This window comes from Melanerpes formicivorus, unplaced genomic scaffold (assembly GCF_026170545.1).
Source record: "Melanerpes formicivorus ecotype bairdi unplaced genomic scaffold, bMelFor1.0.p_v2 SCAF_1, whole genome shotgun sequence".
Taxonomy (NCBI): domain Eukaryota; kingdom Metazoa; phylum Chordata; class Aves; order Piciformes; family Picidae; genus Melanerpes; species Melanerpes formicivorus.
In genome coordinates this window covers 51,089,743-51,104,466 of record NW_027142353.1, presented here as the reverse complement: position 1 = coordinate 51,104,466, position 14,724 = coordinate 51,089,743, and the positions used below count along the sequence as shown (strand labels likewise).

General features: G+C 42.0%; 1 protein-coding gene across 1 annotated transcript in view; it reads right to left on the bottom strand.

The window, feature by feature from the left end:
• The window catches only part of STARD13 (StAR related lipid transfer domain containing 13), a 125,273-nt gene extending 110,949 nt beyond the window's left edge, over window positions 1–14,324 (bottom strand). The window contains exon 1 of the mRNA XM_068142989.1: window positions 13,978–14,324. Coding sequence (XP_067999090.1) covers window positions 13,978–14,158 — 181 coding nt within the window. The 5' untranslated portion in view covers window positions 14,159–14,324. The remainder of the gene's footprint in view (window positions 1–13,977) is intronic.
• Between the last annotated feature and the right edge of the window lie 400 nt (window positions 14,325–14,724).

Here is a 14,724-nt window from a genome sequence, read left to right as displayed (position 1 = left end):
CTATTTCTGAGTAACACATAACTACTTAGTTAAATTCAAGTAAGAAAATGGTTTCTTGCATAAACTGTACGTGCTTAGTTCTGAAAAAAGAACTGGTTTGAATCAGAGCCTCTGACATCAGGGCACAACTAGCCCAAAACATCATTATTGCCAAGGAAGCAGGAAATATTCCCAAGTCTGGGATTATTTTTCTTTCTATAGCACACATTTCACAGGTTCCTGTTTACAGAGCCAATCCAGACACAGATACCTCGAGCAACTCTGCCCAGTGGTCCTAATTGGAGGCTATTGGAGAGCTAATGAATGAAGATTTCTAGAGAATGGCTCCTCCGGTGCCAAAAAAAGTGCAGACTGGAGAATTGTCAGAATCAAGAGAAGCAGGATGGTGAAATCATGGTTGAATGAGGCAAAAACTATTGACTTCTGTACTTTTGGAAATCTTAATTTCTATATAAATCAGTTAAATTACTACAGAATTTTATTTTTATTATCACACCTCTAAGACCTGACAGAATAGTCTGTAAAAATACAAAGGCAGATTGCTGTGCTCTGAGTGGATGAGAAAATTCTGTGTCATTCCAACTTCCAGCAACAGTGAACTGTGGAAATTGTTGTACTTGAAGTGCCTAATGCCCTCAGAAGTTTAATTTTTAGGCTTAGAAAAATATATAAACTTATATATAAAAATACTTATTAAAATATCTGTGCAAGGACCAACAGACAGATAGATAAAGTAAGGAAAACTTGCTACTCAGCATCTACACCACAGCTCAATTGGGACCTTACTGTGCTCTCGTGCATATCCATCTGATGCCTCATATCCAAAGCAACAGAGCATCATCCTTCAGCAAGTTTGGCTGCCAGCAGTGACAAAGACACAGCTATACTTCACAGGTGGGTTTTTGGACATGTACTGGGCTCTAGTCACAGGAATGGACACTGAAACTGTGGGAGGTAACAATATGTAGCAGGGCTAACGGGAACATCAGTGACCCCTCTTTGCAGCTCCCGTTACTGTCGGCTTTCTTTCCACATGGACCTGAGGTGCAAAGTGGTTTCCACTGTCACACTAAAAAGATAATCCAACTAACAGAAAAGGTACTAAATTTCCCTCAAGTCATAGTCCAGTTCTCTCAGCCAGCTTAACAACTCTGCTGTGGATGTCAGAAGCCAGATTACAGTCTTGAAATAAGGATCCTCTGTTTTGTCAGTCTTAAAATAGACTTTAAGAACCCAATATTAGACAAAATAAGTATTACTGGGGGGAAAAAAAAACCACACAACCCTTAATTCACATTTTTTTTAGCAACTGCAATTGTTCCTCTCAAACTTCAGAAGCCAGAACTAATGAATTGATTTTAAGATAAGAGGCCACTTGAAATAGTAAGACTTTCAGCAAGCAACACTGACATTATGCACCAGGAAGCTGAAATGCTTATTATGCAGCTTAGCAAAAACTCAAAAGACACAAAGTGTCTGATATGACTGGCAGCAGCAGCATCTAAAAATAGGTCCACATAAAAGAGAATTAAAATGTCACAGGAAATTTCTTCCATGCTTCAAAAGCTGCTGCTGAATAGAGCATTCTTGGTCAGAATATACAAAGCCTCGTGCCCCATGTGCAAGGGCACACCATTGCCTCCTGCAGCCCCTCAAGAAGCACATCAGGGCTGTGAGCTAGTGGGGAGGGATGGCCTTAAGTATCTCAGAAATGAACCTCAGACATGCATTTCCTTAGGCAGCAGCACTTATGTGATGTTTGAAGAGCCACTGGCAGCACAAAGACAGCTCTGGCTTTCAGCATGAAGCAGTAGATGAAGGTATAAAATTCCAGACATGAATCAGCACCAGTATTACTTGATCCAGCCTCCATTATTCAGGCAGTGGAGTGAAATGCAGCTTTCGCTGCAATGGCTCAGGTTTTGGCAGGAGGATCTGGTTTTAATGCAGAATCAGCAGTTTGAATGGTAAAGAGGTTTTGGGAAAAGTATTCTGAGTATCTCAGCCTGTTAATTTGGATGGGGCTCTTAGATATAGTTTGATGCTTGCTGAATTTGAAAGAAAAGAGACTCCTTTTAACTCTGGATAAGACCTAGGCACACTGCCATGCTTTTAGCTAAGTGAAGCTGACAGAATGGCAGTTTCAAGAACTCATTAGAAATATATATATATAAATATCACTGTAAATAAGACAAAGGAAGAAATCAGAATCCAAGGACTTACTGTCTCTCCATCTGCAGCAGCTATTAACTTTTGGATTTTACATTATTCCCCTCAGATAGTATTTGCAGGAAGAGAAGGCCATTATCTTTGAAGTCACAAAATGATTAGATATTCATCTGCCACCATCAGATGCAATTAAAGACACAAAACTTCGATTCATCCCACACAACATTCTAGTTTGCCAATCTGGCAATATTATGAAAAAGCCACATTGCGTGGCTCCTAGTCTTGTCCTATCCAGACTCCCACTCCCATACCAATTGGAGACTAGGAAAAACTAATCATTCTGTTACTTCCTGAAGCTAAAAGGATGCAAAAGGCCTTTCCCACGAGTGCTACACTTGTGCCATCTGAGTGCTGACAAGAGATACTTCTTGAATCTAGAGTCATTGTACATCTTTGGTCCCTTTTCAAGTCTTAGGTTCTTTACCAGGATGCTTGATGATGTTACAGTTATGGGGACAGGCAATGTGATCTAGTTATTTGGAGTCTGTTATTTGGACTCTAGTTATTTGGTTTTGATTACACACAGATTTGGGATACTGACTTCAAAAGAAGGCAGCTGGGGTGGTGGTTAGCTCATGTGAACTGTCTGCTGCATCAAATAATGGGAAAGACTTCAGTAGCTGGCTTTTTAACAGAATTTACTTTTGCTTTTACACAAGTGGAAAGGCAGCTCATGATAGATACATTCACTTCTGTGCATTTCCTTCCAAAACTTCAAGCATTAAAAACTGTATTACAGCAGGGAAATTTTTACCTCTTTCAGGGTAAATACTATAGAAGCATTAATGTTAAATCTTTGGACATGTGGAGCAAGGTTTCTCCTTGTTTTTACCTTCTATGGCAGTAGTGGTTACATTTACACTGTTAAATAAAAGCCTGAATCTCTCTTTTTTTTTTTCAGTCAAGTGGCATCACTCAGCTCGTGTTTGGACTGCCTAGGACTAGTCCTCTCTCCCATAGACTTGCTCTGGGTTGAACAATCTGGAGAAGGCAAAAACAGAACCAGGGAGTCACTTGCTCAGCAGAACATAGAGTACTCCAGCTCACCTTCCATTCCTCTTATTTATCAGTACAGACATGCTCACTTTGACTCAGAAGGATACGTTACTGCCATAAACCTAGTTCCAACACAGGATCATAATGTGATAATGTGTTAAGATCTAACAACTGCAAACAGAAGCTTCTGCATAATGTGCATAATACACAATGAAATAGTGACCCAAAGGATATATGTAGTAAGGAAAAGCAGAAAGTTGTTAGAGATCTAAGAAAACTAACATGTGCTGGGGGGGGGGGTTGTAGAAGCAGCAGCCCCTTTGTAGAGAAGCACCAAGAGAAGCATAAAAGCTGTACCATCATCCTCACTTCTGGACACATTCAGTAGTAAAAGCTGTACTGCATCCTGCAAGGAAATGCTGTCATATTTTCCTGCAAACGTGACTTTAAGAAGGAAGCTGAGAAGTCTCCCAGAAAATTGCAGGTTTAGGAGGTAGGAGATGTTGGTGGGTGTATGTTTGTGACTGAAGAGGATAAAAGATGGAAGTAAAGCAGAGATTCCGTTTTGAACTTACTACTTTTTCGCCATACTCCTAAACCACTGAAGCGATGGAGAATCAGAAATAAGCAAAGCACAATCCATAAAATAAACAAACCATGAAAGACACTAGACACATTAAGCGGGAACAAATTCAGATACTCTTTAGGCTGTTAGGACTAAATGAGAGACAACAAAAAGTATATACAAATTTTGCTTCCAAATCCTGAAAACTCTGCTTACACAAGCAAACCTTTCTCTATCTACAAGCCTATTAAAAGAAAGTACAACTATTGCCAAAGGCCTGTAATATCTAGCTCATTAAAACAATACCAGTTGACATTATTAGGATTTATTATTATGCTGCTTTAGGACAGAGGAAGATTCATCTGAGTAAGTTGCAGGGCTGAGTCCTTCTTTGGCAAAGGACTTTTAGTGGAAAGCAAAGCGTCTGGTATGTTCCAGCGAGTCAGCTTCCATTCTTAGCAGATGGTATTTACTTAAGACATACCACACAGCCTGTATTTTACACTGTTATTTCTCCAAGTTTGCCTAACTTCTCACAAAGACAGAAACTTTTGCTCATCTGCAGGTGTACGCATGTGAAAACCTCATGTAGTCTGAAGTGATATTTTCTTCTCCCAGTAGAATTAAACTCCTCAGTCCTATAACAGATGAGAGATGAAAAGCCACAAGATATTTTCAGATTGAGTCACAGACATTCTTTTCAGCTAAGTCATAATGCTCCCAAGTTCTCGGAATCATGCTGTCTGCTCTTCAATAGCTTCTAAAGAGTCCGGCTCAAGGTGCTCAAGCCCATCTCTCCCCTACCATGATGTGCAATTAGTGATGCAATGGTTTGCTCTAGTAAGCTCAGCTGACTCCTTGAACTGAACCTGAAATGGGAAATCAACAGATTTTAAAGCAAAAACTACAACACATGAGAACTTTATGAGGCATGAAGAGGAGGAGTTACCAACTTGCCTGCATTCAAACACCCATAAAACAAGTATAAATAATAAATCACCCAACTAGCATGTACTAGAGCAAGCCCACAGGCCACATAATTCATCATTTTATCCTTGAAAGAAGCTCTTAGAAAGTGTTAACAACCTCCACTATGGACAACTGTTTAACAACCTAACTACAAGGGACTTGTTTTCTCAGTCCCTTCCATTAGAGGCTTAAACACTACTCTGAATGTATGTGATGCCCTATATGAAACAGCTCCTATAATTATTTAAATGCAACCAGAAGTCTGAGAATATTGTATGAGATGAGAAAGATAAAAACAATGACGACAGCTAAGATGCTGTCAATGACTTAACAGTCTGCATCTGAAGCAAAATGAAGATAGAGTCCACAAGGATCTATTGCCTAGAGTGAAAAAGAGTATCTGCTTGGAACCTAAAGCTGCAGATTTTTTTAAATTAACATTTACCATGATTATGGTACAAATACTGAACTTTAATTTTAGAGATTTATGTATAAATACAGATATAAGAGTCTCCTAGTAATAAAAGTGCTATATATGGGTTATCTTCATTAATCTAATTTTGTGTGTAATTTCCATTTCCCCTCCATTAAGTAGCATTTTATATACCCACAACTTACCACTTCTTCTAAACTTGAACTAAAAAAACCCCACAAACCCACTTTTATTACTCTGACAATTCATTTACTGAGCATATATCTTGCATTTATTGGCTTAAATATCTTTTAACATTACTGGCTCTAATTATGAGTTCATGAGAAAAGTAAAAATCTTCTCAGTGATCAATACAGAAGATAAATAGCACAGCAGCAGCTGTTCACTTCCCCACAAACAATTTCAAAACAAAAATGTCTCAAGTTAAGATTTCACCTAGGATGAAATCCTGCTTTCAGTGAAATTGAGAGCAAAAGTCCCCTAACTTGAAAGAAAAGCCAAGATTTACTTAGTGTCATAGTATCAGTCAGGGTTGGAAGGGACCTCAAGGATCATCTAGTTCCAAGCCCCCCTGCCATGGGCAGGGACACCCCACACTAGATCAGGCTGGCCAGAGCCTCATCCAGCCTGGTCTTAAACACCTCCAGGGATGGGGCCTCAACCACCTCCCTGGACAACCCATTCCAGGGCTTCACCACTCTCATGGTGAAGAACTTCCTCCTCACACCCAGCCTGAATCTCCCCACCTCCAGCTTCATTCCATTCCCCCTAGTCCTATCACTACCTGAGATCCTGAGAAGTCCCTCCCCAGTCTTCTATTAGGCCCCCTTCAGATACTGGAAGGCCACAATTAGGTCACCTCGGAGCCTTCTCTTCTCCAGACTGAACAGCCCCAACTCTTTCAATCTGTTCTCATAGGAGAGGTGCTCCAGCCCTCTGATCATCCTCATGGCCCTTCTCTGGACACATTCCAGCAAGTCCAGATCCCTCTTGTAATAGGGGCTCCAGAACTGGATGCAGTACTCCAGGTGGGGTCTCTTGGGAGTACTTCTTGGAGTTCAACCTGCACGTATCAGCAGAAGTGTCACAGGCACTCAGTGGCTGGGAAGTTATAAGGTCAGGAGGACCCACTATCACCACTGTGACTGATCTCCAGTTCCACAGAGGTATTTCATGACAATTTCAGCTTTTGAAGCCCTTTGCCAGGCAGTGGCTTCAAGAAGGGTTTCTCTCTTTCAAATATCCTGTTATCTATAAAGCACAAACTTTTAAAAACTTTAATTAGCTGGACTGCATTTTCTCTCATACTATATATATTTTAAATATAAACACATCTCAGGGTTTATAAATACCCTACAAGATGTTCACATTTTTTGTGTGAACGTGCCTCACAAATACTTCAGCCATACTTGTTGAGTGTACCCTCAGGAAGTCTGCAGATGACACCAAGCTGAGTGGTGCAGTTAACACATCAGAGGGATGGAATGCCATCCTGCAGGACCTTGACAGGCTTGAGGTTCAAGCCTGTCATGAGGTTTAACAAGGCCAAGGGAATGGTCCTGCACCAGGATCAGAGCAATCTTGAATATCAATGCAAGCTGTGGGATGATGTGATTGAGAGTAGTCCTGTAAAGAAGAAGTTGTGGTTACTGGTGGACAAAAAACTGGACATGAGCCAACAATGTGTGCTTTCAGCCCAGAAAGTCAACCACATCCTGCCAACAGGTCAGGCCAGTGGATTCTCCCCATATATTCTGCTCTGGTAAGACTCCATCTGCAGTACTGTGTCCAGCTCTGAAGCCCTCAGCACAGGAAATGCACAGACCTCTTGAAGCAAGCCCAGAGTTGGGCCACATAATCAGAGGGCTGGAACACCTCTCCTATGAAAAACAGCCAAGAGAGTTGGGGTTGTTCAGTCTGAAGCAGAGAAGAGAAGGCTCTAGGGACACTTTATCACAGCCTTTTAGTTCTTCAAGGGGGCCTATCAGAAAAATGGGGACAGTATTTTCAGCAAGACCTGTTGCAGTAGGCAATGACTTTAAAGAAACATAGATTCAGATTAGATATTAGGAAGATTTTTTTTATAATGAGGTGGTGAAACACTGGAACAAATTGGCCACAGAGATGGTGGATGTCACATCCCTGGACACCTTCAAGGGCAGGTTGGATATCTGATTCAAGCTATGTGACCTAGTTAAAGATGTCCCTGCTCGTTCCAGGGGAGGTGGACTAGATGACCTTTAAAGGTCCTTTCCAACACAAAGCGTTCTCTGATTCTATGATTTCAGAGTACAAGTTTAGAAAAAAGTTATTTTAAAAGAAATCATACAATTTAGTTGAAAAACTCTAGTTTCTTCAAGTTTAGGGGTAAGGGCTTAAGCAAAGAGTGTATAAGGAAAGAGGATGATGAAGATGCTGCTTGTGACATGGGGTATCAGTTTCTAATGGACCTTCAAATACTCTAAAAAACACAGTTTCCACAGACTTTGTCAAGACTTCATATTGTTCACCAACCCAAAGATCCCTGTACCATGAGCACACACCTGCCCCATACATGGGGAGCACTGGAATCAGTGAAGGACCATGTCCTGGCAGTGGTCTGCAAGGTGGCTCTGAAGCTGAGGATGTTCTTTCCAGTGCCCTAGGCCACCCTGGCCCCAGATCTGTCGTCTCCTCTGGCTGGAGCACAGAGGGCCATCTCAAGCACAGGCACAGGGGTTGAAAGCGACTTATAAACCATTACTGCCATGAGTTATCTCACCAGCTCAAGAGGCAAGAGGTCATTTGCACTAGCCAAGAGATGACCTAAATGGAAGTGTCTGAAACTTTTTGTTTAATCTTTCACTTTCCTGGGTTCAGATAACGACTTTTAAAGATGTGTAAGAAAAGTGACCAGCATCTAGAATGCAGGAAATGCTACGGTTTAGGTTGTCTGAGCAACCATAATTTGTCCTCTACGTCTGAACAAAACTTGTGTCTTTAATTCACAGAATCACAGAATCATAGAATGCATTGGGTTGAAAGGGACCCTCAAAGATCACCATGTTCAATTCCCCTGAAGTGAGCAGGGACATCTCCAACCAGATTAGTTTGCTCAGAGAACCATCAAATTTGACCTTGAATGTCACCAGGGATGGGCCCTCAACCACGTATCTGGGCAACCTGTTCCAGTATTTCACCACTCTCCTTGTAAAGAACTTCTGCTTTATGCCCAACCTAAATCTGCCATGCTCCAGTTTAAAACCATTGCTCCTCATCTTATCACTATATGCCCTTGTAAACAGTCCTTCTCCAGCTTTCCTGTAGGTCCCCTTCAGATATTATATATAGAATTACAGAATCGTATCCTGTTTCCCATCTCCAGGGACGGATAGGTAATCTGTACCTGTGAGTATATCCAGAATGTAATCTTGATTTTTTTTTTTAATGCAGGCCACAGCTGTAATGTTTTCACTTGCTTGACTTACAAGTTCTCCTTTTTAGTATGAGAGTGTATTGCAGATTTACACTAACAGCTGAAATTCAAACTAATCTAAAATGAACATTTTTTTTTGCCAAGTCACTTGCATCCCTCTGTTAACACCTTCCACAAGCTGTATTCATGCTTAGAAGAATTAAACATGTTGAATTAGTTCCAAAGGGAAAACTATAGACAGAAAAGTACATTTGTGTTTGCACCTATGATGCTTGCTCAAACCAGACAAATGCAGGTGACAGAGATGTAATAGTACCGAGGTCAAAACTGAACTGGAGCATATACGAGTATGAAACATCTGTTTAGTGTTGAATGGAGAGTTTGCCTTGAAAAGGTAGATGACTCCATTGAACAATGCCCTTTAACTGCTTTTGCCTGTGGACATAAACAGAGACAAATCACACTGTGGGCTGGAATTTACTCACTGAAAATAGGAATTTTTCTTATTTTCATCTGTTTCTTGTATTATTTTCTTACTGAAAGTGCAGTCTTACAATTAAATTCTACCATAGGTGAACAGGGACATTTCTTTACCTGTAATGTGGAGCTGTGTTGGGGCAGATGAGGCTTCATTCACCTCGACTTACACTCCACTTCTGCTGTACAATCAACAATTTCAATTTAACCTTTTCAGAGTGTGGCCTTAATTCTTCATTACTTTCCACCTACAGCCACTTTTATATTTTCTGTTCTGCACTGAATTTAGTCATGCACTGCGAAAGAAACAACAACTTTGTGACTCATGTCATATAATTTCTTGAAAGTCACCACCTTATTTATTTAAAGGGAACATGAGCAATCACTAATGACTTCTCATACAGTTACTGCATACAGAGTTTGAATAAATATCTCAGACGAAGCATGCTACACCTTGTTCCTTTATGCTGAGGCATGTGTCCCCTTCAGCATGGAAACTAACGGGATTAGGGGGAAAAGGGAATCATCAAAAGATCACATTTTGAAAATACCTATTTAATATCAGACAGATAATTACTACTTATATTCAGAGGCCACCACATAATTCTGCCTCAAGGAGTTGGTGGTGTACATAAACCAAATATTTAGGACTTTCAAAGTATGATCTGATTAAAATAACAGTCTGGTTCCTTTCGTTTCCCTTGTGGTGGTTTTCTTTTTAGAAATGATTAAAAGGCATAAGTCCTCTAATGATTCATTTAGTTTATTTTTAACTAACACCAAAGGAAAATAAAAAGGAAGCCTTCTTCAGCAAATGTGTTTTTCAGTGAGGAAGAAAGCTGTATCGCACAACATGACAGGCAGAGTAGTTTAGCATCGTTCAGAATAGTCCATGCAGCTAACGGCTGAAAACATAGCAGTATCTGCAACAGACTGTATCACACTGCATTGGTGAACCAGGTTCCTATTCTGGAATGAAAGTTTTCACTGCTTTTGCACTGTCAGCTGGATACACTGATTTTGTTCAGAATTCCTTTCACTAAGGAAAAATATGCCTCATACAAAACCTTCCATGTTTCCTGCTGTGGGTGACTCCAGTATGAAAACCAGCTACTGAGAATTATGTGCACAAGAAGTAGAGAGCAGGTATTAGAATGAGCCCCAAGGCAGTTCAGCACTTAAACATGTGGCAGATCTGTTTTGAGCAAAGCAATTAAGCAGGCAGGGTTCACTGTTCCAGCAATATTAAAATGAGGGATGTTTCTCAAAAAACAGGCTACATTCAAATTGGGGAGGTACTAACACAAGAACTGGGGCAGCAGGCTGCAAATACATTGTCTTAATCACCTTAAAATGTATGATTCAAGGACAAACAAATGCAAGACTTAATAATAATTTACATGTTTCACTGGGTGCCTGAAAGCAAGTTTTGGTTGTCATCTTGCATCCCCTGATTTAGTTTTCAATACATTCTTGGTTAGCTGTTCTGCAGTACTCCCATTAGTAATGAATCCCATTTGTCATTGGGTAAAACTCACTAACCTCTAAAAGCGCAGGCTGATATGTCCATTCATACTACAGGACTCTTCCAGTGCCCTCCGGGACTGGTACTGTCTGCAGTACCACACTGCTTACAGTCTGAACAGGGCAAGCACAGACATGCTGACCTAGTGAAACCTAGTGAAAATTGTGTCTGTGACTGGTGGTCATCCAGAATAAAAATAAAGGTTTCAAATTGAGTTACACTAGCTAGATTTTGCCCTTTTTTTTCCCTTTTCTTTTTTCTTTAGTACTGCTAACTTGTTTCAGAATAAACCTTCAGAATAAACCAAACGAGATTGGAAGAGACTTTCAAGATCATCGCATCCAACCCATCAACCAATCCAACCCACCTAAACAACTAACCCATGGCACCAAGCACCCCATCAAGTCTCCTCCTGAAAACCTCCAATGACGGCGACTCCACCACCTCCTTGGGCAGCCCATTCCAATGGGCAATCACTCTCTCTGTATAGAACTTCTTCCTAACATCCAACCTAAACCTCCCCTGTCACAGCCTGAGACTGTGTCCTCTTGTTCTGGTACTGGCTGCCTGGGAGAAGAGACCATCATCCACCTGGCTACAACCTCCCTTCAGGTAGTTGTAGAGAGTGATAAGGTCACCCCTGAGTCTCCTCTTCTCCAGGCTAAGCAACCCCAGCTCCCTCAGTCTTTCCTCATAGGGCTTGTGTTCCAAACCCTTCACCAACTTCGTTGCTCTTCTCTGGACTTGTTCCAGCAAGTCAACATCCTTCCTAAACTGAGGGGCCCAGAACTGGACACAGTACTCGAGGTGCGGCCTAACCAGTGCAGTGTACAGGAACAGAATGACCTCCCTGCTCCTGCTGGCCACACTGTTCCTGATACAGGCCAGGATGCCATTGGCCCTCTTGGCTGGCTGGGCACACTGCAGGCTCATGTTCAGCCTACCATCAACCAGCACCCCCAGGTCCCTCTCTACCTGGCTGTTCTCCAGCCACTCTGACCCCAGCCTGTAGCTCTGCATGGGGTTGTTGTGGCCAATGTGCAGAACCTGGCACTTGGATGTGTTCAATCTCATGCCGTTGGATTCTGCCCATCTGTCCAGCCTGTCGAGGTCCCTCTGCAGAGCTTCTCTACCCTCCAGCAGATCAACTCCTGAGTTTATTCTGAAGGGTGTTTTTTTGTTTGTTTGTTTGTTTTTGTTTTTTTTTTCATGGTATTGGATTTTTTATTCAAAGTACTTGGATTTTTGTGGGGAACCAAAGCAGAAAGGACATTAGGGTGGTTGCAGCCAGGAGGGGGTTGGTCTCTTCTCCCAGGCAACCAGCACCAGAATAAACTTCAGAATAAACCAAGCCAGGCTGGAAGAGACCTTTGTATCAAAATTGTTAGTCACTACTTGGGGCACTGCCTTTAGTTTTGCATTACCTGTATGTATTCCTACATACGGGTTCATACACATGCTTCAGCATCTATTTGCACACAGAATTTCATTATTGCTAATGAACTGACACTTCACCACCAGCAGACTCTGTTCCCAGTTTGCCATCAATAAAAGAAGTGAAGAAAGCCACAATGCATTTTTAGTGATCCAGAAATCACAAATATTTAGTACACTGAACTGTAAAACATATCACATCATCATGGCCCTATACAAAGACAATTTCCCACAGCTCTCTGCAGGACAGGTTGGAAAGCTATAGCAGAGGAGTAGAGGCCATTTACCACAAACTGACCATCTGTGCAACCAGCTGCAGGAAGATAAGTTAAAACTTGGAAACTCCTCCCTGTCCCATCACACAGCCCGTCAAAAGCCTTAGCACCACTGGGTGACTTGGCAGCTCTGGCTGTCCCGGACAGCTGAGGGGTTACAGGTTACAAGAGGGAACCTTAAACAGCACTGTGACAGTTAGCAGAGGTGTGTTAATCCAGCTCATCCACAACTACTACTTCAAAGCTACACTGGTATTAGCACTGCACCCAAAACACTTTCAAATAAACCTGGAGAGAATCAAATCACCCTTTCTTTCCATTCAATCCAGGCTGTAAACTGGGTACACAGAGTGACATAACATCCTTCCTGAAATTAGAGCTGCAGTGAGGACCACTATCCTTCAAACACAACCAGTTCCTGAGTCAGCCTTGCAAACAACTGCGTTTTCCTAATTGCCACAGAAACTATCTTTTGCATCTTTTTTTAAAAGCTGGCCAAAGAATTATGTATTGTTTTCTTTATAAAAGCAATTAAAGTTTCATCACCATATCCCTGTACTTCTGCCAGAGTTTGACAGCCATGTATATACAGAATCTTACTGGAAAGCAACACCCAGAAATAGCCAGTCCATTTAACTGCTGATGGTCAGAAGCTCACACCAAGTCCAGTGGTATTTGCCAGATATGACAATAAATGATGTTACCTCTATGCCTGCCCCTGGTTAACAGAATCAAACACCTTTTGGCAAGCAGTCAAGAAAGCAGCTGTTAACTTCAGGATTTTAGTTTGGGGGTTTTTTTGTGACAAACACACAAGATACTCTTTTTTTCTGCATGTAAGACCACATCCACTTCGGAAACAGGATGCCATACAAAACTACATTCAATAATAAAAAAACCATGTACTGATTTACTTTTTAGTCTGGAAAAAATCAGTACAGTCACCTTTCATATTTTTATCTTTCCATTAACAATGCTGAATAAGATTCTTAATTGCATGCACAGGTCAAAGGATTTCTTCTGAAGCTAATCTATATTTAGCTTTAGTACTGTACATGTATTTATCAGAAAAACCAAATCAATACATCTGTAATGACTGTCTAGATAACTGCACAAGCAGCTGCAGACAGCCCATTCAGCAATTATTTTTAAGGACATGGGACAAGTTTCCTAATCCTCTGACAGTTGTACATGCTTGTTTCCAAAGGGTGTTATCCCCAGCTGTCTTCTTCCAGCCACTCTAGACTTCTGCTGTTTTGAACTAGAAGATCATCTAATTTTCCTCTGTGCTTTACCACAGGCAGATTTTACCTGTAGCAATTGCAGCAGACGTGCTCATGCCAGTAACTGCTCTGCCAGATGGAAAGCCGAACTTCAGCACCTAAGCTACTGCATAGTTTATGATTAAAAGAAAATTTAGTTAAATAGCTAATCATGCACTAGTGTTTGTCTCTTGGTTCTCAGTGTATGTGTGCGTGTGTAGGAACAGAAAGGTATGAACAACTATTTTAAACTTCAACTCAGAACAGATTAGTTCAGACCAGAGACAGGAAAACAGCGTGAAATACGAGGCATTAAAACCTGTTCTTGCACAAAAAAGAGGGGCCTGCAGACCCTGCAGCAACTCCAGACTAAGGAGCACTTCTGCCAGTAACTCACCTTGCTGGATTTTCGTCAGTAGCTGTTGACGGGCAAGAATCCTGCTCATCCTGTAGGGAGGGCGCCTGGTGGTTTGGTCGAATCTCACGTACATAGAATCATACATATCCTGGCCCTCAGGTGACACCGAATTTAGGTAGTAACAACCCGTACCCGAAGTCCTGGGCACCTGCTTAAACATCTCTGCTCCTTTATAATCGGTCTCTGCTGTGGCTACTCCAGATTATAATCAGGGTAATGAAAGGAGGGAGGCAACAAGCCCCAGGGAGCTGAAAAGAGCAAGCGCTTTAAAAGAAAAAGGAGTGCCAAAAGCTACAACTCAGAATTCCTGCTTCTCCCACATGATCCGCACGGGCCAATCGCTCCGAGTCCAGCTGTGGAAGTGCAGCCTGCGGAGCGGGACTGCCAGCCTGCCCCGGCCCCGGCTGCCCCGGCAGCCTCCGGCGGCCCCGGCAGCCCCTCGAGTGGACCGAGCTTCCCCAGCACGGAGGGGCTGCACCTCAAAGTGAAAAAGAAAAAGCTGAAGACACTCAGGAATGCCTGGTTCAGGCTGCACGGCTGCAGAAAACCTTTTCTTCCTGTGCTCCACGCCTCACGCCGCCCAGCTGTTGACTGACTCATCCCCGGAGAAGATGCCCATGCTAATTTTCTAAAAATCATACCCCTGTTTGCCAGGAGAAAGTCCGTTTAAGGAACGGCTGCCCGAATCCCCACAACCACACGGTACAACAAGCGCTGGAACAAATG